General features: G+C 44.4%; 1 protein-coding gene across 1 annotated transcript; it reads right to left on the bottom strand.

Annotated features, from left to right (window-relative positions):
- Positions 1-9,078: 9,078 nt before the first annotated feature.
- On the bottom strand, positions 9,079-23,005 carry ALOX5AP (arachidonate 5-lipoxygenase activating protein). The gene is made up of 5 exons (XM_077341813.1): positions 22,895-23,005; positions 16,446-16,545; positions 15,232-15,302; positions 12,794-12,875; positions 9,079-10,493 (listed from the first exon to the last, which is right to left on the bottom strand). Exons 1-5 carry the CDS (start codon positions 22,962-22,964, stop codon positions 10,331-10,333), a joined length of 486 nt encoding a protein of 161 aa, XP_077197928.1. The 5' UTR covers positions 22,965-23,005; the 3' UTR covers positions 9,079-10,330.
- Between the last annotated feature and the right edge of the window lie 355 nt (positions 23,006-23,360).

The raw sequence follows: 23,360 nt of genomic DNA, 5'->3' as shown, positions 1-23,360 counted from the left end.
TACACAGCACATGCTTAATTCCCTGGAGCAATTATAAATCTCCCAAAGGGCTCAATTGGTGCTGTGATGAATGTCATATCTGCCATCAGTACTGAGAGGTGGTTACAGTCTGGTTGACCCAGACTATTACGCCAGTGTTTTATGTTAAAAGCTACAGCAGAGACTTTTATAATCTGTGTGACCTCTGTAGAAAGGAGCTAAAAGTGGCTTTGACTGTTATAGAAAGAGTCCTTACAAGGTGCAGGAAATGAAAGTGGGCTCCATTTATATATTTCTGTTTCAGAAGAATTCTCTTCAAATGAGGGGTCAAAGATCGTTCTTGTAACCCAGGTGTCTCAGAGCTTATCTTTCAGGTACACTGACCAAAGGTGTCTCACGATGTTGTTTTGCTGTGGCTTGGGAAGATGTGATTTAATGGAAAGAAACAACAAGGTGAATCCAGGCCTACAAATTGAGATTACTGGTGATAACAGAACTATTATCTGCCTCCAGTCTAATGAAAAAATCAGAGTCTCGCTCTAGAAATATGTGTTTAGCTATCAAAACAGAGAAATTGTAGATGGGGAGCCTTTGGGAAAATGTCCAGTAACAATCCTGCAGCTGTGTAATATATTTTAAATTAAGCACAACCAAATTGTCTTAAGGGATAAGCCAGTGGTGTTGTGGCTAGTGTTAGACTAAGGCAAGCTTTCTCGACCTGGGTTTCGTGAAACCCTGGGGTTTCTTGACAGTCCTAGAAGTATTTCCTGAATGGATGGGAGTTAATTAATTTTAAATATTTTAAATGTAAAACATTTTTGGACGATATGACCATATATGGTCAGGCTGACCCACCCACCTCTCCCCAAATGGCCAATGATGGCCCTGGAGGGAGTGGGAAGGGGAGGGGCCCTGAGTGGGTGTGTCCACAACTATGCTTCCCTTCCATATCCTGCATGGTCGTGCCACTTCTGGGGTTTCTTGAAGCCTGAAGAATGTTTCAGGGGTTTCTCAATGATGAAAAAAGTTGAGAAAGAATGGGTTAGGATCTGGGAGACCCAGGTTCAAATCCCTGCTCTGCCATAGAAGCTTGCTGTGTGACCTTGGCCAGTAACACCCTCTCAGCCTACCTTACCTCACAGAATTGTGGTGAGCATAAAATGGCATAGAGGATAAAAATGTAAACTGCTTTGGGTCCCCATGAGAAGATAGGTGGAATATAAATGAAATAAATAAATAAATAAACATTCAAGGATATTTTGTGTAAATAAGAAGAACCTAGGTTTTAAGCAAGAATGAAAAAAATGATTGTGCACCTATATAACTCACACACCAGCCTTAATCTATGAGAAGGCGGTGTGTGCGCACGAGAAACTATGGATGCCTTAACTCTAAAGCTCTTTTAAGATTACATTTTGTTCTCAAATGATTATGCCAAAGTTACCCTCTAGATGGCACTTTATTACCTCTGGTAAAAGGAACAGAACTAAATTTGAGTCCAGTGGAATGATTTGTTGTGCAATCCTATGCAGTTAGACTAGTCTGAATTCATCACAAACAACAGACTTAGAAAGGGGTAACTCTGTATAGGATGGCACTGTAAATCCCTATGCAAGGCTGAAATCCTATGCATACTTATTTTGGAATAATCTCCATTGCCTTCAGTGGGATTTCCGATGTGTAGCATTGAATGACTGAAGCAGTCACTGGGTGAAGCTGTAAGACTCCCGAGTAAGTTTAGTAATCATGGGAACAGGCTCCCTTATGATTAAGAACTGGTTAAGTGACCAGAGAAGAGGGCAGGAATAAATGGGCAGTTCTGTCAGTGTTGGGTAAAGGTAAAGGTAAAGGTATCCCCTGTGCAAGTGCCGAGTCATGTCTGACCCTTGGGGTGACGCCCTCCAGCGTTTTCATGGCAGACTCAATACGGGGTGGTTTGCCAGTGCCTTCCCCAGTCATTACCGTTTACCCCCCATCAAGCTGGGTCCTCATTTTACCGACCTCGGAAGGATGGAAGGCTGAGTCAACCTTGAGCCGGCTGCTGGGATTGAACTCCCAGCCTCATGGGCAAAGCTTTCAGATGGCTGCCTTACCACTCTGCGCCACAAGAGGCCTTAGTGTTGGGTAGTAAGCAGTTTTTAATTTATTAGAGGAAGTCCGTAAGCAGAGGGGTATTGGGGCCAGGAAGGCTGGTGTCAGCCTACTATGAGTTGGGGCAGCTGCCAGTGCCAAGAGCTTCTGGTGGTCCGTTACTCCTGACCCCACCTATGGATCTCCCCAGCTGCACCTATGCTCCCAGCTGACCAGCATCACTGAGGAAGGGCATGTGGGGGGTGCACAATATTGGCACTCCTGGTGGAAATGGAAGCAGCACTCTGAGGCCAGTGCCTCAGAACATCACCGTTGTTCATAAATGATGTGGAACTGGAGGTGAGCAGTGGCGTGGCCAAGTCTGCAGCTGGCACAAAGTTATTCAGGATGGTGAAAACCAAGGATGACCTTGGAGAGCTCCAGGAGGAGCTCCAGGAATTGAGTGAGTGGGCAACAAAGTGGCAAAAAAAGTTTAATGTCAATAAGTGTAAAATGATGAAAACGGAAACAAACAAAACCTCATGGTATGTTAATACGGTCTGAACTTGCTGAGATTGAGAAAGAGGTTGAAGAGGATGGCTCAATGAAAGCATCAACCCAGTGTGCCACGGAAATTAAAAAGGCAAACTCTATGCTGGGGATTGTTTATTTCTTTATTTTTAATTTATAGTTCAATTTATAGCCCGCCACTCAAATACAGTGGTTTGTGGTGGGTAACAGCAATTGCCCACAGTAAAACTTCATAAAACAATGATAAAAACCCATTAAAACCCACCTTTGGTGGCGACAGAATCTCCCTCCCCCCAGCTCAAGAGATCTCTTAATACTGCCTCAGGGGGACAAGCCTCAGGTGGCCTGATGACCTGGCTTATTAGGAAAGAGACTGAAAACAAAGAGGCCAATATTATTATTCCCCCATACACAAGAAAAGCTGTTGTTTTGTACTCTGCTTTTTACTACCCAAAGGAGTTTCAAAGCAGCTTACAATTGCCTACTCATTCTCTCTCCACAACAGACATCCTGTGAAGTATATGAGGTTGAGAGAGCTCTGAGAGAAGAGGTGTATCTAGAAGGTGGCAGCTGGAGTAATTGCCCTAGGTGCCACATGGGGAGTGGCAGGAGGCAGTGACCCATACCCTGCCCACCACTGGGGGACCTGGCATGTACAGGAGGCTCATCAGAGGCCCCAGGTGCACCCACACACCCGATCGATGCCGACCCCTGCAGGCAGAAGATGGCACCCACCCCTGTGGGTGGAGATTGGCAATGCATGGCAACCATCCAGTCACCATGGCCCTGAGGCACAGGCAGGGGACTCACAACCTGAGGTGGCTGGCTCTTCTGCCAGCACCATCCACAGGGAAGGCAGCAGGACACTGGGTGATGAGGTGGGCTGGGGCACGGGCAGGGTCTCTGGGGTTGCAATGGTATTCAGGACCCACACCCCTGCATCATCAAGCCCTGCCCCTTGCCCCAGGTACAAAAGCAGCCAGTTACACACCTGCCTGAGAAAAACTGTGGCTGACCTAAGGTCACCCAGCTGGCTGCATGTGGAGGAGTGGGGAATCAAACCCGGTTGTCCAGATTAGGACCCGCCAGTCTTCACCCCTACACTAAACTGGCTCTCATAGCAGACAGTTTTATCTACTACATCTCAAAAAGGTCACTGCAGAATTGGAAAAAGTACAGTAGAGAAAGGCTGAAGAATAATTTACTTTAGGAATGAGCATAGTTGCATAGCACGGGAGAGATGAGTTTATTCACCCATTTTATTCACCCATTGAATAAAATGCTGGAAGAAAGAGAAGTAAGAAACGCTAAGAAGGAGGAAACAGCCTGAGAACTGCATCCTGGAGAAATACCGTTTAGTGCAGTGGCCCCCAACCTGCGGGCCGCGGCCCGGTGCCGGGCCGCAGAGGCCATGGCACTGGGCCACGGCTCCCTCTCCCCGCCCCCCACCAAAGTAAAAAACTTCCCAGGCCGCAAGCTTGCGGCCCAGGAAGCTTCTTACTGCGGGAGGGCGGGGAGAGGGAATCAGGACCGGGCCGCACCCGTGCGGGCCGCGCCCGCGCATTGCGCATGCGTAATTCCCGGGTGCGGCCCGATGCGCGGGCGCGGCCTGATGCACGGGCGCGGCCCGATGCGCGGGCACAGCCCGATGCCCTGCCGGTCCCCAGCCTCAGAAAGGTTGGGGACCACTGGTTTAGTGGAATTAAGGAAGTTATGACCCACATCTATATATGACTACCTTTCCTTATATCACCCCCTGTAGCAGTATTTCATCTTGTACACCAGATATTGCTTATTCCTACATGGAATTTCTTCTGAATCTGTCATTGTTCCACACACTGGTCAAAGCAAATATTAAGCAAAATAGTGGAGGGGGAAGATGGGACACAATGTGCCATTCAGGGGAAATTTTGCATTAAAAAATGGTTTTAATGTATTTTATGGGGTTTATACTGTTGTAACCCGCCACGAGCCGCAAGGGAGTGGCGGGAAATAAATTCAATAATAATAATAATAATAATAATAATAATAATAAAAGTTTCTAGAACTAGTAGTTTGTGAAGTGCTTGAGGGGATGAATATTGCTTTGCATCCTTTTTCTGTTTAAAGAAACATTGATAATGTCTGTCAGCTAAATATGTGAGAAACCATTTAATGATCTGTCTGAATTCACTCCTCTTCTGGCAGGGGCTCACGGGAATTGTAGTCCATGAACACCTGAAGGACCACAGGTTGACTACCCCTGCCCTACGGGGTTGCCAATAAATTGGGGGTAACTCGATGGCACCTTCTGCCACTGCATCATGTAAAACGGTGTTTCCTGTGAGGGAATTACAACGAGAAGGTTGTCTTCTTTGGGGGGCGGGGGAAATCTCTCTAGTCCATCACCTTACAGACAGCATGGCTCCCACTCAATCAGGCGGCCTTTCTGTGCCTGCAGAAGGCAATCTGAGCTGAATGCATCGCTTACAGGACGTGATCGATGTTTATACATCCGGTTAGGCTAGCCGGGAAGAAGGCTGGGAAGAAATCGTTACCCGTGCATGCTACCCAGTTCACTGGGGTCCCGTAATTTTTTTTTTAAATGTCAGTTTCCTGCTGCACTGGATGGGATACAAAATGTCACCAATGAGTTTCCACTGCAAAAGGTTAGCTGCTGATGTATTATTCACTGAGGGACGTGAAAGTCAATCAGAAAAACGCTTTAGCAGGAAGATGGAACTGCTCTTGAGAAGGGCGTTTGTTTTCCTTTATGGGCAAAAATCCCCTATGCTGCTTTGCTGCTTTCTTTGCTGACATCCCCAAGGTTTTAACAAAACAATTGGCAATGCATGTGGGACCTAGGGTTGCCAATTGCCTGGAGAAAAAATGCCCTGTCCCTTTAATAAAGCTTTAATGGGATGTTATTTATCTCCATACCATAAAATGCTTCAGCTGCCCACTTCTACACATTACACTTTTTTTAAAAGGACAGGACATATTCTCCAGGGTGGTGGGCAATCAGGGTGGCAATTCAGAGCAAAAGAAGGGAAATGCCTGCTGTGTACATATACACCTGTGCATGCTTGCTAGATTGCATCTCTTGGTAAAATATTTAACAGCTATGTTACAGTATTTAATGTATTAATGTCAGCCAAACTGTTAATTAATCCTTAGTGTAATATGACCATTCTTGTATGCCCAAGGGCCATGGTTTGGTGGTAGAGCATCCGCTTGGCATGTAGAAAGTCACAAGTTTCATTCCCGGAAGCTCCAGTCAAAGGATCTGGTCGGAGAAGGTGTGAAAGACCTCTCCCCGAGACCCTGGAGAGCCACTGCCTGTCTGAGTAGACAGTACTGACTGGTCCATACCAATGATCTCATTTAGGCAGGTTCATATGGAGTATAATCTTTGGCAAATAGTTAGCACAATGCCCTGTCCAGCAGCAAACTCACACAACTTACATAAACTGTAGATTTCCTGGGTGTAGAAACTGGGTTACCCTGTAAGGTGTGTTTAGAGTACATGCAGTGTGTTTATAGTTTAATTCTGTAGTCTTCTAAAGACTGCAGGCTCTGGGAATGGAAGCAGTATGGGGGATGGAGAGAAAGCCTGCTTTTCTGATTGCTGGCTTCTCAGATGCTTTTGAGACAGTGCAAAAAGAGTTGTTTGCTGGATCTGGGAGCTGGAAAATCCCAGTTCCCCCTTGTTCCATCACCAGCCCGACTGAAGACCAAGGAGGTACCCACAAGCCTCTGCAAAGAAGAACCCACAGTGCAATACAAATTGCAATGAGCTACAAATAGAGAACCAATACACAATAAGAGGTACTCATGGTGCAAAGAGTTCCAGGTCACTCAGGTAAGTGAAGACTCCACTCAACAACGTCCAAAAGCCAGCCTGAGCAGGGGGTAGAGAGAATAGGTTGCAGAGCTTACATATGGTGACAGCTTGCTTCATTTCCAAACCACATTCAATACTATTACCTTCTTTAAAGTCTCCACTTTCCCTCTCCTGAAAAAGAGAAGCAATTAGGAGTCCGCATTTCTACCTCCCTATTTATTTTATGAAATGGTAGTAATTCCATTTGCACAAATGCTCAAGAATGTATAACTACATGAATGGATAACTATAATAAACTAAGGCACCAAGGAAGGGTCTTTCCCATTACCTCCCACCTGATCCTTTCAACCGGAGATACCTGAGATGCTTTAGCATTGAAGCACACCATAGTGCAACAACAATATTATTTTGGTAGATCAAGGAAAGCTACTGTTGACACTTGCCTCACCTGGATTCTGCTTTGATAGCTTGATAGCCATGATCTTATCAAGGAGAATTGCTTCCCTTTCGTGTGTCTGGAGAAAAGCCTGTTTGCTGCTTTGCAGAAAATGAAAAGAGCAGCTGGGTTTTTTCCCTCTAGTGTTGTTGAGAACAGGAGGACATGCATCCTTCATAGATTTATTTATTTTGCTCAGACAATGTTCTTTACGTGATGGATCATCATTACAGGACTGCGTGGGAGCCTTGTATTCATGTGAATAGATACAGATCGTTCACATATAATTTTTAAAAACCTGTTAAAATCCTTTAATTTGGAATGGATTGCCAGTACAAGTGAGAAAGATTTTTGCATACTGCAATGCAGAGCTGTTTACATATCCCTTTGACACAGTTTAAATACTGATAACCTAGAATTGTTTTCTTCAATAGTCCGTTGGGTTCTTGGGGTGGGAGGTCCATCCTCAAATCAAATTTATTTACAGTCATAGACCAAATATAAAATATTTTTAAAAGGTCGGCTTGCAAGGTGTTCCTTCCTGCTTTATTGTCTGTGTGGCATTTTAATCTGGGTGATTTAGTTGATATTAATATGGAAATTAATTTGAGTCCAGTCTTCAGAGGAAAGTGAGATATGAATATTTCATGAAAAAAAAATATTTAGATATTAGCATCCCATTTCCTCTTCCAATAGAGACCCAAGCGTAATTCTCCTCTCCATTTTTTCCTCACAACAACAACCATGTGAGGTAGTTTTGGCTGAGAGAGAATGACAGGCTGTATGTCACCCTGCAGTCTTCATAGTGGAATGGCAGTTGGAACCCAGATCTCGCAGGTCCTACTGTTAGATCTATGAGTCAAGGAACATGGAGGCACTGGATTCTTTCTTGGTGACAGTTCCTAGTACAAGAGAGTACCAAGACTTCACTAAAAGTCCCCCAAACACCCCCCCCTCAATATATAAAAGCAGGGAACAATAGATCTACCCATGGCTGCAGGTGATTGGAGATATGGCAGTTTGAACTGATTGGATCCATGGATCCTGCCATGAGCCGACCAGTCAAGTTGTGGCTACTGGCTCCCACGGGGAAGCCATCCATGAGCTAATCGGTGGCTCTGATTTTCAGTCTTGCGTCAGACCTCAAGCTCGGTCCTCGGCAGCACTAAATATGTGCCACCTACCATGCCACTCTAAACAATGGAATCCTACTGGCTCTCTTTTAGTTTAGTAAATAAGTCAATTTAAAATTTTTCCTTAAACACCACAACACCTTATGCTAGTGTTGCTGTACACCCACTGGATGTAACTGATCTCTCCCCAGTGAGCATTGCCTGCCAGCACTCCAGCAACCAGAGGGGGGAGCAAGTGATAATAGAAAAATCTGCCAGTGATGTCAAGGCTCTCTAGGAATTGCTGTCGACTCTATAGTAAAATCTGGTGATTCCTAGAGAGCTGTGACATCACTTCTGAGTTGTCCAGGAATTTATGTCACAGCATTGCCCATGGCTGTCCCCCATGTCCCCATCCCCCTTGGTTTCCCATGCTGAGCCTGCTGGTTCCCTTGCTGAGCCTGGAAAACTCAACAAGTTGAATTCTACAAAATAAAAGCCCACAATGCTCCCCTGTTTTGTCTTTCCCTAATATTCTTTTGTGATACCCCCAAAAGGATGTTCCTTTTATAATTTGGATTTTTTTTAAAGCTGTTCTGGTTTTGTTGTTATTTTTTAGATTTCACACTTTTCTGCAAACGCAGGGCACATTTCAAGTTTGTAGAAAGATCTGTCTTGCTTGTTCACAGCTCCCGTCACCAGGGGTGGATTTGCAGAGCCTGTAGCACCAGAGCTAGTTTAAGGATACATGGGGCCCCAGCTGAGTACAACTGTGGCAGGAGCATCAAGACTGGAGCATCAAGAAGGGCCCCACACAGTAAAAAGGGGTGTCACTCTGTGTCCTTAAAGAGGGAAAGGGTGGGGGGAGCTACGGCTCTGATACATGAAGGGGAAAGGCATATGCTACATGGATAAACTGGTCCACCCCATCACCACATTTAAGTATCTAAAGATATTCTGACCCCACTATTAGACTATAAGATTACTTATTTTCTAGCAGCAGCAAGAATATGTATTGCATATCATCAGACTTCTCATCCCCTTTTATTGGCAGGTATAAAAGCATATGGACTGCAGTATTTTGGATGAAAATGAGTGACAGAAATGAATACAGAAACTCAAACATGTACAGAGATGGATTTTTATTCATAATTAGAATAGTTTCATACTAACACATGGTCATATGCTTTGTTTTTTCTGATCTGTTATCTTCTGCTTTCTTTCCCTTCTGAAGTATTGAATTATTAAAGCAATAAAAGAGGGGGCGAGGAGGAAACAATCACACTTTGAGAGACTAGACTTGAGTCCAGTAGCATCTTAGAGGCAACAAAATTTGGAGGTTACTCAAATTTGCTATTAGACTCGGATCTAGTTGTTCTGCTGGAGACCGACATAACTATTCTCTACAACCACTAATGTAAAAGTAAACAATGACTATTCCATGACTGGTTGTGTATTCAGAATTTACAGTGCAATCCCAAGCAGAGTTACCATCTAAGACCATTGACTCCAATGGATATGAAGGGAATAACTCCGTTTAGGATGGTGAGTCACATGCCATTCATAAATCATATTCATTCATAACATCACAGATCACCATTACCACTGTGAAAACACTTGGTTGCATGTATATTTTGCTGTAAATTGTTATGCTTGAAGAATTATATGTGACTCTAAAGCTTGCATCCAGCATTTTGAACACTCTCAACAAAATCAAGTATTTGATTTGTGTTTAAAGTAGCAGACTTTAGTGACAATAAGGCTTCAGCAGTAAACTCAGTTTTGTAACTGTAAATTATTGCATTTAAAATACCATGTTCCCTTTGCCAAGAAAAAATATACAAATAATAATGACCAAAGTGTAAGTAAATGCATACATTTCCATTAACTGTGCAATCTGAAGCAGAATTAACACTTTTCTAAGTCTGTTGCAGCAATGAACTTAGAATGATGTTTAGGATTGCATTGAGTCTTTCTGCTACTAGGAAGATGGGAGTCTGGGTTCCACTGAATGTCAAATAAATGGCAAATTCATGATGAGCTTTTATACCCTGTTTTAAAAATCTGATGCCAATGAAATTTTCCCCTTACACCTAGCAATTCAGTGACCCAAACAAAGCAATCTGCCATTTACAGAGAGGGGACCAATAATTTACTGGGACATATTACTCTTCTCCCGAAGACATGTCAAGTGCTTGCCATAAATAATTTTCTTGCAGAGAAAAAGCAGTGTTAAATCAAAACTACAAAGCCTTAAAGAGCATTAGATTTATGGCGATCTAAAAGGAGCTTTGCAGGTTCAAACAGCTGCTTATGGAAATCGATTGGCTAAGCAGCCTGATCTCTTCCATTCTGCCTCCACCTCTTCCACCCAGAGATTTAAGGAATAAGCAGCAAAGGGGAGATGGTACCGGTCACCGTTTTTATATATATCTGAAAGTCGCTTCCAAAAAAGAGACCCAGGTAATAGTTGAAGATTCCAGCCACAGACATAAGGAAAAGGAACAATATGATGCGTTTTCCAAAAACGTAACCAGGCGTGCTGTGAGAAAGAAAAGAAAGAGCAAAGAAATGCATAAGAATGTATCGATTCACTGGAAGAGTGTTAATCCTCTGTATCTGTCATCAAGGTCAAGTTAAATAGAGCTCAGATGTTCGGATTAATGGGGTCAAATTCCGCACTGATGTACATCTCCAAAACACAATTAATTTCATGTGAGCTGTGCAGGTGTAAATCAGCCCAGGAAATTTGGCGCTCTTTGCAAAATTCATGCATCAGTAATCAAGAACATTCCATTTAAAATATGCATATATCTCATCCCTGCTATTAAAAATGATGGTCCCTGATTAGATCAGAAGCAAAATTCAATAGGCTTGCAGTTTTAATCGGGGAAGGTGGTTAAACAGTAGAAGCTGACTACTGATCCTCAGTGACAGCTTAAAGAGAATCTGAAGACTGTTGAGTTTACTGAAAGAGGGCCAATACACATTTTGCAAAGTCCATGTGGTCAATTCATGAAGCACCTGTAGATGCAGTCACAGAGTTCTGTGCCATGAACTAATTTTCAGGTATGTGGGAGCCCAATTCAGACTAAGCCCCATACCAGTAGAACTTGGAGATATGCTGATATAGTGCCCACCTAAAAGGTAAAGGTATCCCCTGTGCAAGCACCGGGTCATGTCTGACCCTTGGGGTGATGCCCTCCAGCGTTTTCATGGCAGACTCAATACGGGGTGGTTTGCCAGTGCCTTCCCCAGTCATTACCCTTTACCCCCCAGCAAGCTGGGTACTCATTTTACCGACCTCAGAAGGATGGAAGGCTGAGTCAACCTTGAGCCAGCTGCTGGGATTGAACTCCCAACCTCATGGGCAGACAGCTTCAGACAGCATGTCTGCTGCCTTACCACTCTGCGCCACAAGAGGCTCTTAGTGCCCACCTAGTGCTGTACTAGTGCAAACCTGTTGGTGCAGTGTGGCCCTGCTAGAATAAGGGTGAGAAATGGGCAGCACCTGGGAAATGATGGGGGAAAGAATAGGGCTTAGTCAGTAGTTTAAGCCCCCTTCAGCCTAGTTCCACCTCCAGGAAATATAGTGGCCAAAAAAAAATGGCCAGTGAAAACTCTCCAAAACAATTCAACTAGACATTTGAAAAACCTGTCTTTTGCCATGCCTACCCACCTATGGCACAGCTTAAGATACAATCTTACCTCTAAAGCAAAATTAAATAGTGTATAAACCCCAATCTTGATCCTCATATCTCACTTGATTGGGCAGGCAGTGTGAGATTATTAACTTCAGCTGTTTTCAGCATAGGACTCACACTGGGAAGGGCCTAGATGTCATCACAGGAGTGCTTTAGCAAGAAGGGAGCTGCAGGATTCTTAGAAATCACAATTCTAAGAATTGAGCACAGTGGGTTCTGGCAGTATGATATCATGGAGACATGCCTGCAGGGGTGTGTGTTAGTTGGCTGCTTTCATTCATTCATTCATTCATTCATTCATTCATTCAAACAATGTAATTAACATTTAACTGGATTTGGAATGTCATCTCATTTATGATTGGCAGATGTAGGCAATGGTGATATGGTCCCCAGTGTAATTGCTAAGCTTTGGAACTGGGTCTTTTTGAAATCTTTTCCATGTTGAAAGACCATAGAATAATGAATAGTAACATAGCACCATCAGAGATATGTTGGTGTTCAGGGCATAGGATGGTATTGCCTGAATCCTGAGGATTCAGGCAGTACCATATCTTCAGCATTCACTGTTACGAATGTTTACAACCCATGCAGTCTCTCTAGTGTTCAGCAGTTTTTTTGAGAATGGGGATCATTGTGGAAGGCAAAGCTGGAGGGCCAAGACCATAGTCCATTGGTGTTCATTAACTATAAGAAGCATGACCATATCAAGGTCCCATAAATTATGAAGTAGAGCTAAGTTGTGCTAAGCCATTCTGTATATGCTCTCTTGCTTAAAAAAAAAAACAAATAACCAAATCAAAACTTTTTAAAATGTTACAAAACCAACATCTGGACCAGAAGAATCACATAATGTGAAGATGTGGGAGTTTTCATTCCATGGACTCAAAGCAATTAGAAAAATCCACGAGAAATGTTATTTTCTCATCTTTTCATATCACAAAATCTACAGGGATTTATCATTTTATTCATGTATCTCTCTCTAAGCATTCTTCTATGAAGCGGGAAATACAACAAAATGGGCCCAGTAAACTGAGATAATATAGAACATGGCATATTCAGGGTAGGGACAAATAAATGTTAAAAAGGTGGCTACTTGATAACTCTAAGTGTTTTGAGAAGATATAAGATGAGAAGTTACCTCTGTGTCCTTTCTCCCAAATAGCCAACAAAATATTTCTGCCTCACGAATAAATACATCAACCCAGCAAAGGCAGCAGGAGCTAAAGAGAAGGAAAACCAATACTTTTTAAATCTCTAACAAACTTTATCCAATTTCCAACCTGTTTTAAATAATATGGATCAGAGCCAAAGATCTGAGGCAATGAAGGTTAAGAAAAACTGTTTAATATCTTGCAATATCAGAAAGCTGCTCAATCTAATTATTTTCAATTTTCTTCACAGTTGATGCAGAGAAGGCATTTGACAGAATTGACTGGTCTTTCTTGGCTTTAATGGCCTTTGGCCTGAATGATGTATTTTGCAGATGGCTCAAAATATTATATAAGGCTCTAAGTCCCAGAACTGTGATTGGTAGTAAGTCTTCCACCTTCCTCATTTTGGGAAGCTGTTGTTTAATATAACCACTGAAATTTTGGCAATAGTGGTATGACAGCATCATGGAATTAAATCATCAAGTACCAAGAAAATACCACAACATTGTTATTGTATGCTGACAATATTGGTTTTGCCTTAAAAGGTAAAGGTATCCCCTGTGCAAGCACCAGGTCATGTCTGACCCTTGGGGTGACGCCCTCTAGCATTTTCATGGCAGACTCAATACGGGGTGGTTTGCCAGTGCCTTCCCCAGTCATTACCATTTACGCCCCAGCAAGCTGGGTACTCATTTTACCGACCTCGGAAGGATGGAAGGCTGAGTCAACCTTGAGCTGGCTGCTTGGATCGAACTCCCAGCCTCATGGGCAGAGCTTCAAACAACATGTCGGCTGCTTTACCACTCTGCGCCACAAGAGGTTTTGCCTTACAGGATCCTAAAATGCTGAGATCCCAGGTCTGGGGTGACCTTAAGAGTCAGTAAGTAATGGTGTTTCAAGAGAAGTAGTTTGGTAACTGTAAAGAATGTACCAGCCTTCTGGAAAGCAAGAGTTATATTCAATATTCAAAGAAAGTATACTGAAGTGTTTGGGGAAAACACTAGAACAAAAGTCTGTCAACATAAAGATTTAAATCACTGTGGCTGATTCTGCAAAGGGGAAAGGGCCAGTCAGGTGCTCATATGGCAGTGGGGCTAATCCCTGCTTCCACATGACATCACCACCACCGAGCCCACTCCGGGGCCTGGCTTGGTTCCAGGCTCTGGTGCCCGTGTTAAGGGAACATCGATATTTTGAACAAAATACTTAAAGAAATTATCCTGAATTGTCAATTACTGTTTGACCCTTAATGTGGTTCTATATTATACCAAATAACCTTCCTGAAGGGAAGAAATACTTAGCTAAGAATTTATTAATTGCAATAAGGCCACTGCTTGCACAGTGTGGGAGGCAACCATACTTGCCAAGTCAAGATGAGTGGACACATAAACATTAATGGATAAAATAACAGTATATAAGAAAATCTGCAAAGGGAAAAAAGGCCCTCAGTGGAGTCCATTCATAAGGTACCGGTATGGGCTGAAAGAGCAAGATAAATAAACTATTCTAAAATGCATTGAATTATTTGACAATAGTTGGTTTAAGTGTCATTGTGGGGTAGATGGATGCTATGAACTCTGGAATGCCTTAATTGTGTATTATGACTTTTCAGTAAGCACTGGGTTTTATTTAATCTATTTGTTCTATTTTATTTAATCTATTTGATCTAATCATTTGTTATTAACGTAACTTTGAGATTATTGTAACAAAGACTTTTTCTATTATAGAGGGCATTATAGAGGTAAAAATATAAAAATATAAATATAAATATAAATAAATAAAAAAAAGGAAAGAGAAAAGGGAGAGCAAATGTCTTGTGTACAAGGAAGACCCTGAAATAAGAGCAAGTTAATTACTCAGCCAACACAAATATACAGGATTTCATTCTCACTCAAATTCCATCTTCAGGGTCCTAAATTCATGTGCCTTGGACAAGAGACCTGTTTCACAGAATAACCACGAAGAGGAGATATTCATCCATAGGAGCAGAGTGGATGAGTAATCTCAAGAGACAGTTTTGATTGAGAAAACTATTCTGCCATGAAACCTCCAAGCAGGACTTTCATTGCAATCCATTTTGAGTTGCCAGCTTTTCCCAGGCAGTGTGACTGACAAGCAGAAATACAGGAGGTAACCCCCCTCCATAGGTAGATCCATTGAGGGGAAAGACTTCACCTGTTGAATTTCTGTGTATGTACTAGTTAAAAGGAACATTGGCAATCCTAAACCTATTTCACTCTGTAACGAAAACCGTTTGTACTCACACTGCCTTTTTCCCCTTCCCGCGCTTTTGAAGAGAATCCTGCTTGGCCCCATTGCTCGAGATCAAAGTAGGCGCCTTTCAAAAGGAAAATGCAGTCTTGCCTTTTGCCCTGAACATCAGTAAGCAATGCAAAGGCCAGGGAGAATAAGCTGAATACATTACCTTGGCTACAAAGCAATCCAGCACACCAAAGCACCGCAAGAAAGGTAGGGTAGGCGTCTCTGCAGTTTTGGCTGGGGAAGGAAAAGATTCTTTGATAAAAGGATACCATCACCATGAGAATTTTTTTTTTTAATCCACATCATTCAAACATAACTTTTAATAACTTGCATATGTACGAGCAGGAGTTTAATGCAGAATCAACAAGGAACTTATCTTAAATGAAGCTGGCCTAAAAATACCCTCCCTTCACAACTATGGATAGCAATTGTTCAGATCATTTAGTTGTGCAAGCAAGATGACAGATCTCTGCTACCATCCTTCCCCTCCCCCCCAAAAGGTGATCTGTGAGGGCCAAAAAGCAATGCTGGGTATGGAGGGGGGGGGGGAACTGGGGCAATATCCATCCAATATTGTAGCTTCTGCACTATGGTGCAGTGTTTAGAATGTGTGCTAGATTAGGACCTGGGATGTCCCAGTTTGAATTCCCCGCTCTATTGTGGAAGCTTGCTGGGCGATCTTGAGCCAGTCATTCCCTATTAGCCTAACCTACCTCTCAGGGTTGTTCTGAGGATAAAAATTGAGGAGAGGACCATGATCTAAGCTGCTTCAGGTCCCCACCAGAGAGAAAGGCGGGGTATGAATGAAGTAGATAATAGGTGGGGAGGGGATTAATAGGTGAAATTGCCCTTCGCCCCTGCATCAGTATAGCATCATCCATCAGCACAAGGAGAGTTGTGCCAGAAGGATGAAGGTTCACACGCTTACTTCCTCCCGTGGGAGTCAGGTCACCATTTTGGAAGCCCTGGCAACAGAGAACCAGAAATGGTGAAAGAATTCTCACAAGGAGGAACCCCATGATAGTTAGGAGAACTGCCTCTGTGGTTGGCCACGCTTCTTTTAAAGGGTGCCACGGCAGACGGGAAGCAAAAATAGCCTCAGGGCGCCTCAGCATACAGCCAGGCTTGAATGGGAAGATTGAGCAGTGTCTATTTGTTTTAATAGCATTTATATCCCACTTTTCTCTCAGCCAAGTACTGGTCAGCATTAGACCCAGATCTACCTAGATGGGCAAATTGGCTTGACTGTGTGCCTTCTAACCATACCCTGGTTATGTGGAATGAAATATCTCTTTAGGAAAGGCAAATTTTGTGTACAGATCAAATGTACTCCAACTGGATGCACTCTTCTTTACTCTGACATGTGGGAACACTCACTTGGCAGTGTAGACACGGTCAAAGGCAGATGGCCCAGCTCGCTGAAGACTTTTCCCCGTGTGATTCTTGCTTTCATGTTCTACCTTGCTTGCAAAAAAGGCTGTCAGGTTTCAAAACAAACAGACAAACATGGTTTATACCAACAGAGAAAGGAAGAAGTGCAATAATTGGCCAAATCTGGCTTTCAACAGAATGTCTCTCTTCTTATTGGTGCACCACAGTACAGAAGCAGTCTTCTTTTTATCTATGGCAGCGGAAACAGGGCTGCAAAGCTAACATTCTTTGGTTTAAGAATCCAGTTTCAATTCATCAGTCTTGTTAGTGGCTCTGTTGAACAGATTAAGGGTACACCCATTTGAAGATGATTCCCCACTGTGCATTGATTGCCACTGCAAACACAGAAGCATTTGAAGCATCCGCATGGGGGAAGGAATCCTCTGTGCTTTCCTTGTTATCCCCTCATGCTCACCATTATGCCCTTTGATGCTGACAAGGGCACCTTTCACTTTGCCTTAAACATCCACTTGCATTACCCAGGGCTTTTTGCTTGTGTTCCAATGACATCTCCCTCTCTCTCTCTCTCTCTCTCTCTCTCTCTCTCTCTCTCTCTCTCTCTCTCTCTCTCTCTCTCTCTCTCTCTCATCCATCACCTATCTATCTGATTTATATGCTGCCCTCCCTTGCGGCTCAGGGCAGTAGCCAATGAAGACTTGTAGTAGCCAGTTTGCTGTAGTGGTTAGGAGTGCGGACTTCTAATCTGGCATGCCAGGTTCGATTCCTCACTCTCCCACATGCAGCCAGCTGGGTGACCTTGGGCTCGCCACGGCACTGATAAAGCTGTTCTGACCGGGCAGTGATATCAGGGCTCTCTCAGCCTCACCCACCTCACAGGGTGTCTGTTGTGGGGAGAGGAATGGGAAGGCGACTGTAAGCCGCTTTGAGCCTCCTTCGGGTAGAGAAAAGCGGCATATAAGAACCAACTCTTCTTCTTCTTCAGTAATATCAGGGCTCTCTCAGCCTCACCCCCACCCCACAAGGTGTCTGTTGTGGGGAGAGGAAAGGGAAGGCGACTGTAAGCCTCTTTGAGACTCCTTTGGGTAGAGAAAAGCAGCATATAAGAACCAACTCTTTTTCTTCTTCTTCTTCTAGTACAATACAGTGAACATCATGTTATGAATGTATAACATTTCTAGTAAAACATAACTTTATAACAACAGTTGACAGCACAAATGTAATTTGATTTTTCTGTAAGCATTGATCAGGAGTTGTCCTGTGCCTCTGCTGGGTGCAGTTGGTGGGTTGGGGGTGGGGCTCTTGGGGGCTCTAGTTGCTGGAGTTGTTTCATTGGCCTCAACCTAAGGCTTGGTGGAAGAGCTCCATTTTGCAGGCCCTGAGGAATTGTTTTTCATAAAGTTCATAAACATCCCACTGCTGCCTCATATCTCCCCCGGTTTTCCCCTCATTCCCAATAAAACTGGTTTCTCCCCCACTCCCTTTCCCTCAAACAAAGCAAAGCCTCTGTTCATAATCTGAATTAAGTTTTTTGCATTGGTGGTCTCCTGGTACAACCCTCCTGCCCAGAGAAAAGGTGGGCAGATTTAGGTGTTTATTTTTTAATTTGTATCCCAGGGAATAAATGCTTCGGTGATGGAAGGTGTCTGCATTGAAACAAGCCTCATTCACATGGGAGGCATCTTCCTCTCTGGTTGTACATGTGTGTGTGCACATGCTCCACATCTGATCTCCTCTCTGCCTCTGCAGCCTGAGAAAGCCGGGATTATGTCCTCCTTTTGCTTTATACTCTCACAAGGGGCCAGGCCTGCTGTATACTGTCGCCTTGCCTATTTAATTTGTATGCAGAGCACATCATGAGAAAGGAGGGATTAGAGGAGTCACAAATTGGGATCAAGATTGCAGGGAGAAATATCAACAACCTCAGATATGCAGATGATACCACTCCAATGGCAGAAAGTGAAGAGGAACTAAAGAGCCTGTTGATGTGGATGAAGGAGGAGAGTGCAAAAGTTGGCTTGAAACTCAACATCAAGAAAATGAAGATCATGGCATCCGGCCCTCTAAATTCCTGGCAAATAGATGGGGAAGAAATGGAGATAGTTACAGATTTTATTTTCCTGGGCTCCAAGATCACTGCAGATGGGGATTGCAGCAAAGAAATTAAAAGACGCTTGCTCCTGGGGAGGAAAGCTATGGCAAATCTAGACAGCATCCTAAAAAGCAGAGATATCACCCTGCCAACAAAAGTGCGTTTAGTCAAGGCTATGTTATTCTCAGTTGCAATGTAGCATAAGGAAAGCCGAGCGTCAAAGAATTGAGGCTTTTGAACTCTGGTGCTGGAGAAGACTCTTGCAAGTCCCTTGGAATGCAAGACGCACAAACCGGTCAGTCCTAGAGATCAGCCCTGACTGCTCCTTAGAAGGCCAGATCCTGAAGATGAAACTTAAATACTTTGGCCACCTCATGAGAAGGAGGGCTCCCTGGAGAAGAGCCTAATGCTGGGAGCGATCAAGGGAAAAAGAAGGGGATGACAGAGAATGAGGTGGCTGGATGGAGTCACTGAAGCAGTCAGTGTAAACTTAAATAGATTCCGGGAAATGGTAGAGGACAGGAAGGCCTGGAGGATCATTGTCCATGGAGTCGCGATTGGTCAGACACAACTTCACACCTAACAACAACAAGGGGCCAGGCCTGTTGCATTCAGGAATAAAACAGGTGCTAGATTGGGTGGGGTGGGATGGAAGAACTCTGTAGATGACCTCCCCCTCCCCCCCCTCCCCCGAAAGGCTGCAGGCTGGAGGCCCCTGCGCAGGGAACTCATCAAGAGGGGCAGCTCTCAAACAGCAGGGATCTGCAGCCACTGAGCCTCAGAAGGAAGTGGAATAAGGAGGGGATGATCAGGGGTGGGGGACAGAAGGTGATTGGCTGGCTGCTGGACAGACAGACAAGCCGGTTGGAGGAGGAGGCACTCGGGCGGGACAGCCACCCTGATTGAGTGTTAAGTGCTGTGCTTAAGCCATGAGACACACTCCTCCTCCAAGGCCTTGCCAGAAATATATTATGTGGAACAGATGCTATATCCACCAGATTGTCTCTCTTGACCCTTCACATCTTTCTCCCTTTTGGGGAAAACCCTCCTCCTTTTTGAAAATGTTCTCAGTTTAATAGTGTCAGGAGCCAAGTGGCTGAGCAAATAAATGATCTTTTCTTCTTCAGAGTTGGTGCTTGAGAGCCTCCCATGAATGACACATGAGTAAACTTACTGAGGCTAATGGGGCTACTCTAGCACAAATCTGCATTTAAGGATTTTGCACTTTTCCTGTGTATTCCAAGGAAGAGTGATTAGGGCAAAAAAAAAGAAGAAGAAGAAGAAGAAATTCCAGAACAGGAGGAACTCATGAGGGGAGGTCTGGACTGATCACACCAATCGCAAACACAGTCACCAGGAACAGCACAACATGTGTGAAAACATGAACGGCAGCTGCAGTCTGAACAGCCCCAAACCTTTTACCTGTTTATAAAAACCAAGTTGTTGCTAAATATTGCAATAGTGTTATAGTGTTAACCTAACTACTACTGCTGGATACCCTGGGATCAATTTTCCCTCTAATCCCCACCACCACCACTGAGTGGGGCAGTTCACGGCCTGAGCAGAATATAGCTGTTGTAATCTTAGGGGCTTTCTGCACTCCTTCAAAATCGCACAATGGTTGCCAATTGAAAACGCTACAGTTTTGCCATTATGCACAACGTCGTTGACAATCTGCCACACACCTGAAACCGATCCGCAAAAAGCGCTTCCTTGTAGCGCTTTCAGGGAAATCCCCAAAAGTGGATTCACCCTCCGGAAAGCGCTACACTCCTGCAACCAATCTGCAACACTAGCGGGAAAGTTCTGTGCGTTATCATTGTTGTGGTTTCTACAAAGTCCCTCCCCCTGGCTCTCTCCTCTGATCTTCCGGCGAAGCGATCGCCATTTTTTTTCTCCGAGCGAGCAGTAATCAACGCACCGGCGAGCCTCCGTTTAGAGGCTTCCCCGGCTTCAGTCCCTCCCCAGAGCTGTTTAGTCACTAAGCTCAAACAACAGAGAAGCCCGTTTGCTGATGTATTTTCCCTTTATTTTTCACACTGTTTTCAGCCGAAAATCGCGCCCGTGAGGGGGGGGGATTTTTTTTTTCACTCGGGGGGAGCGTGGCAATGATGAAACGGCAGCTCAAACACACCTGCCAGCTGGATGGGTCTCTCCGTTGCAACGAATCAACGCATATTCGTTGCAACGTGTGTGTGTGTGTTTTTTTTTTTAACCTTTCTTAAAGGGAAAGGGGCTGTTTGGGAGCATGCTAACGGCCGCCCATTGGCTGCTTGACGGCCAGGGGCGGGACGAGCTCGGCAATAGCGCTTCCTTTCTAGCGATTTTTGCTGAGACCGGAAGCTTGTGAGAAACGATGGAAACGCAACTGGATTACACTACAAAGTCAGGTATGCATAACGAGGAATTCCACTATTTTAAATGGCGATTTTTCGTTCAGCAAACAATTTGCTACAAGGATCCCGGTGCGGAAAGCCCCTTAAAATTGAGAACGGGCACTGCAAGACCCTGTGTGGTTCCAGACTGCTGCTAAGCAGAGCTTCCTGTGTCAATGAGCGGTCGCTCACATGCACAGCTTAGAGGGCACACTGTCTGGGATACCCTCTGGACCAGAGGTAACTACAGTCCCCTGAAAGCACCAATTACAGGTTACACCAGGGGTAGTCAAACTGCGGCCCTCCAGATGTCCATGGACTACAATTCCCAGGAGCCCCTGCCAGCTCCTGGGAATTGTAGTCCATGGACATCTGGAGGGCCGCAGTTTGACTACCCCTGGGTTACACACTATGCAGAAAAATGTTAACATATAAAGGCAAAATTTCTGGGTTTTTGTTTTTTAAGTTGCTTTCAAGAGGAGTTTTGGAAGAAAAAAGTGGAAGGAGCGTGTGTGTTACCACCCTTTCCTTGCTTGTGAGTTCCCCCTTACAGCTCTTTTCTCCCTGCAGATTTTTCTGTGCATGCACTGGCTCAAAAAGGCCAGAAATATGCAGTTCAAAGTTTGTGCGTGGAGAGGGAAGGTGCACAAAGTAGTAACTGGAGTAGACAAATGGCGGAGACAGTGAGGAAATGACTAACCGCTGCTTCCCCTTTCCCATTCAAAAACTCCCCCTCGCCAAGAATTTACTTTCTTAAAATTAGCATTGGGCTTCCATTACAGGCATTTGTGGCCTTAAGAACATTGCACCACAGTCGGAGAGAACCTCCTCTCTGATGCAATGGCGTTACCATCTCTGGGTTGGGAAATGCCTGGAGACTTGGGGGTCGAATCTGGGGACGGGTGGGAGCTCAGCAGGATATAAGTCCCCCTCCCCACCCAGTTCTTCGAGGGAAGCTGATCTCTGTAGTCTGGAGAGCCGTAGTAATTCTAAGAAATCTCAAGGTCCCATCTGGAGATTCATAACCCTAAGAAGTGCTTTATCTTTTATGGGGTTTTTGTTCTTTGAAGGATAAACGCAACCCTTTGCAAGCGATGTGGAAACACCCTCCCCATCTTTTTCATACAAAAGGGGTGGAAAAGCTTTTTTCTTGTGGCAAATCTGCTGTCTCCCACTCACATTCTGCTCATTCAAGGATTAGAGGACCAACGAACGACCAGCCAATTTATTCACAACCTGTTGAATAAGTAGCGCTGTGAACGCCCTCCCTGTAACCTTCCTTTGATCATTTAGTCACAGGTATGATGGTGATGCCCACCTTCACGTGGGACCTGGAGATCTTCCAGAACTACAGAGATTAGTCCCCCTGGAGAGAATGGATGCTTTGGAGGGTGGAGTCTATGGTATTGTACCCGCTGAGGTCCCTATCCATCCCAGGCTCCACCCCCAAATCTCCAGGAATTCCCTGACCTGGAGCTGGCAACCCCCCTCTCCCCTCCCTCTGCTGGCCAAGGGGGACCTGCAGCCATAGGCGAGGATCTATGGACTGGGGATTTTACAGTTTTTAAAAACTCATTGTTTCCTGAATTGTGTGGTTCTCTCTCTCTCTCTTGTGTGGCTCCTTGTGTGGCTCAGCACACTGTCTGATAATCTAGAAATCTGTAGCTAGATGATCTTCTGCATATTCAGCTATTTTGGCTTCTCTGAGCAGAGGAGCAAATGGTTCCTTTGCAGCCAGTAGCTAGCTTTCGGCAAGCTGCTCCCACTCCAGCAACCACATACACTGTAACTCCGTGCATCCAGACTTCAAAATCCTGCAAGCCTTCAGAGGGGGGAAGGATCAGAGAGAAACTCTGACACAAGATTGCTGCGACTTCACCCAAGCACGAAAACAGGTTGATTTGCTTAGCCTAAAGTCAACACACAACCTCGTTCTTCACTCTACTCCCAAACGTATCATTTTCTCTTACCGTTTTGGATGACACTCAAAAGAGTCACAATGACCAGAAGGACAAAGCTCCCCACCACTTCTTGGTCCATGATGGCAGCAGGCTGGGTAGGATGTTCTCTGCTCAGCTTTTTTTTAGTTACTCAGCAAGACAAACCACAGAAAGAGGAACTGATCTTCTTCCTTATCTTGCACCATGGGACATTTCTGATACCTTCGCTGCTAGGCTACATGAAAGCAACGGCATATTCTGATGTGGTTTCAGTCAACTGAATGTATTGTCTGCCTATATCTGTCTTTTGGAGACAGATTTGACTTAAGCATATTTATTGCTTAGATGGGCAGATCCGTACATACTGAGCTAGAGTTGGTGGTGGGACCTGCTGTCAAATCACAGCCTATTTATGGCAAGCCCTGTGAGGCTTTCAAGGCAAGAGATGTTCATTGCAACCCTGGACTTCCTTCGTGATCTCCTTTCCAAATACTAA

This window comes from Paroedura picta, chromosome 6 (assembly GCF_049243985.1).
Source record: "Paroedura picta isolate Pp20150507F chromosome 6, Ppicta_v3.0, whole genome shotgun sequence".
Lineage (NCBI taxonomy): Eukaryota > Metazoa > Chordata > Lepidosauria > Squamata > Gekkonidae > Paroedura > Paroedura picta.
The sequence above is the reverse complement of the archived record's forward strand: the minus strand, read 5'-3'. Positions and strand labels throughout refer to the sequence as shown.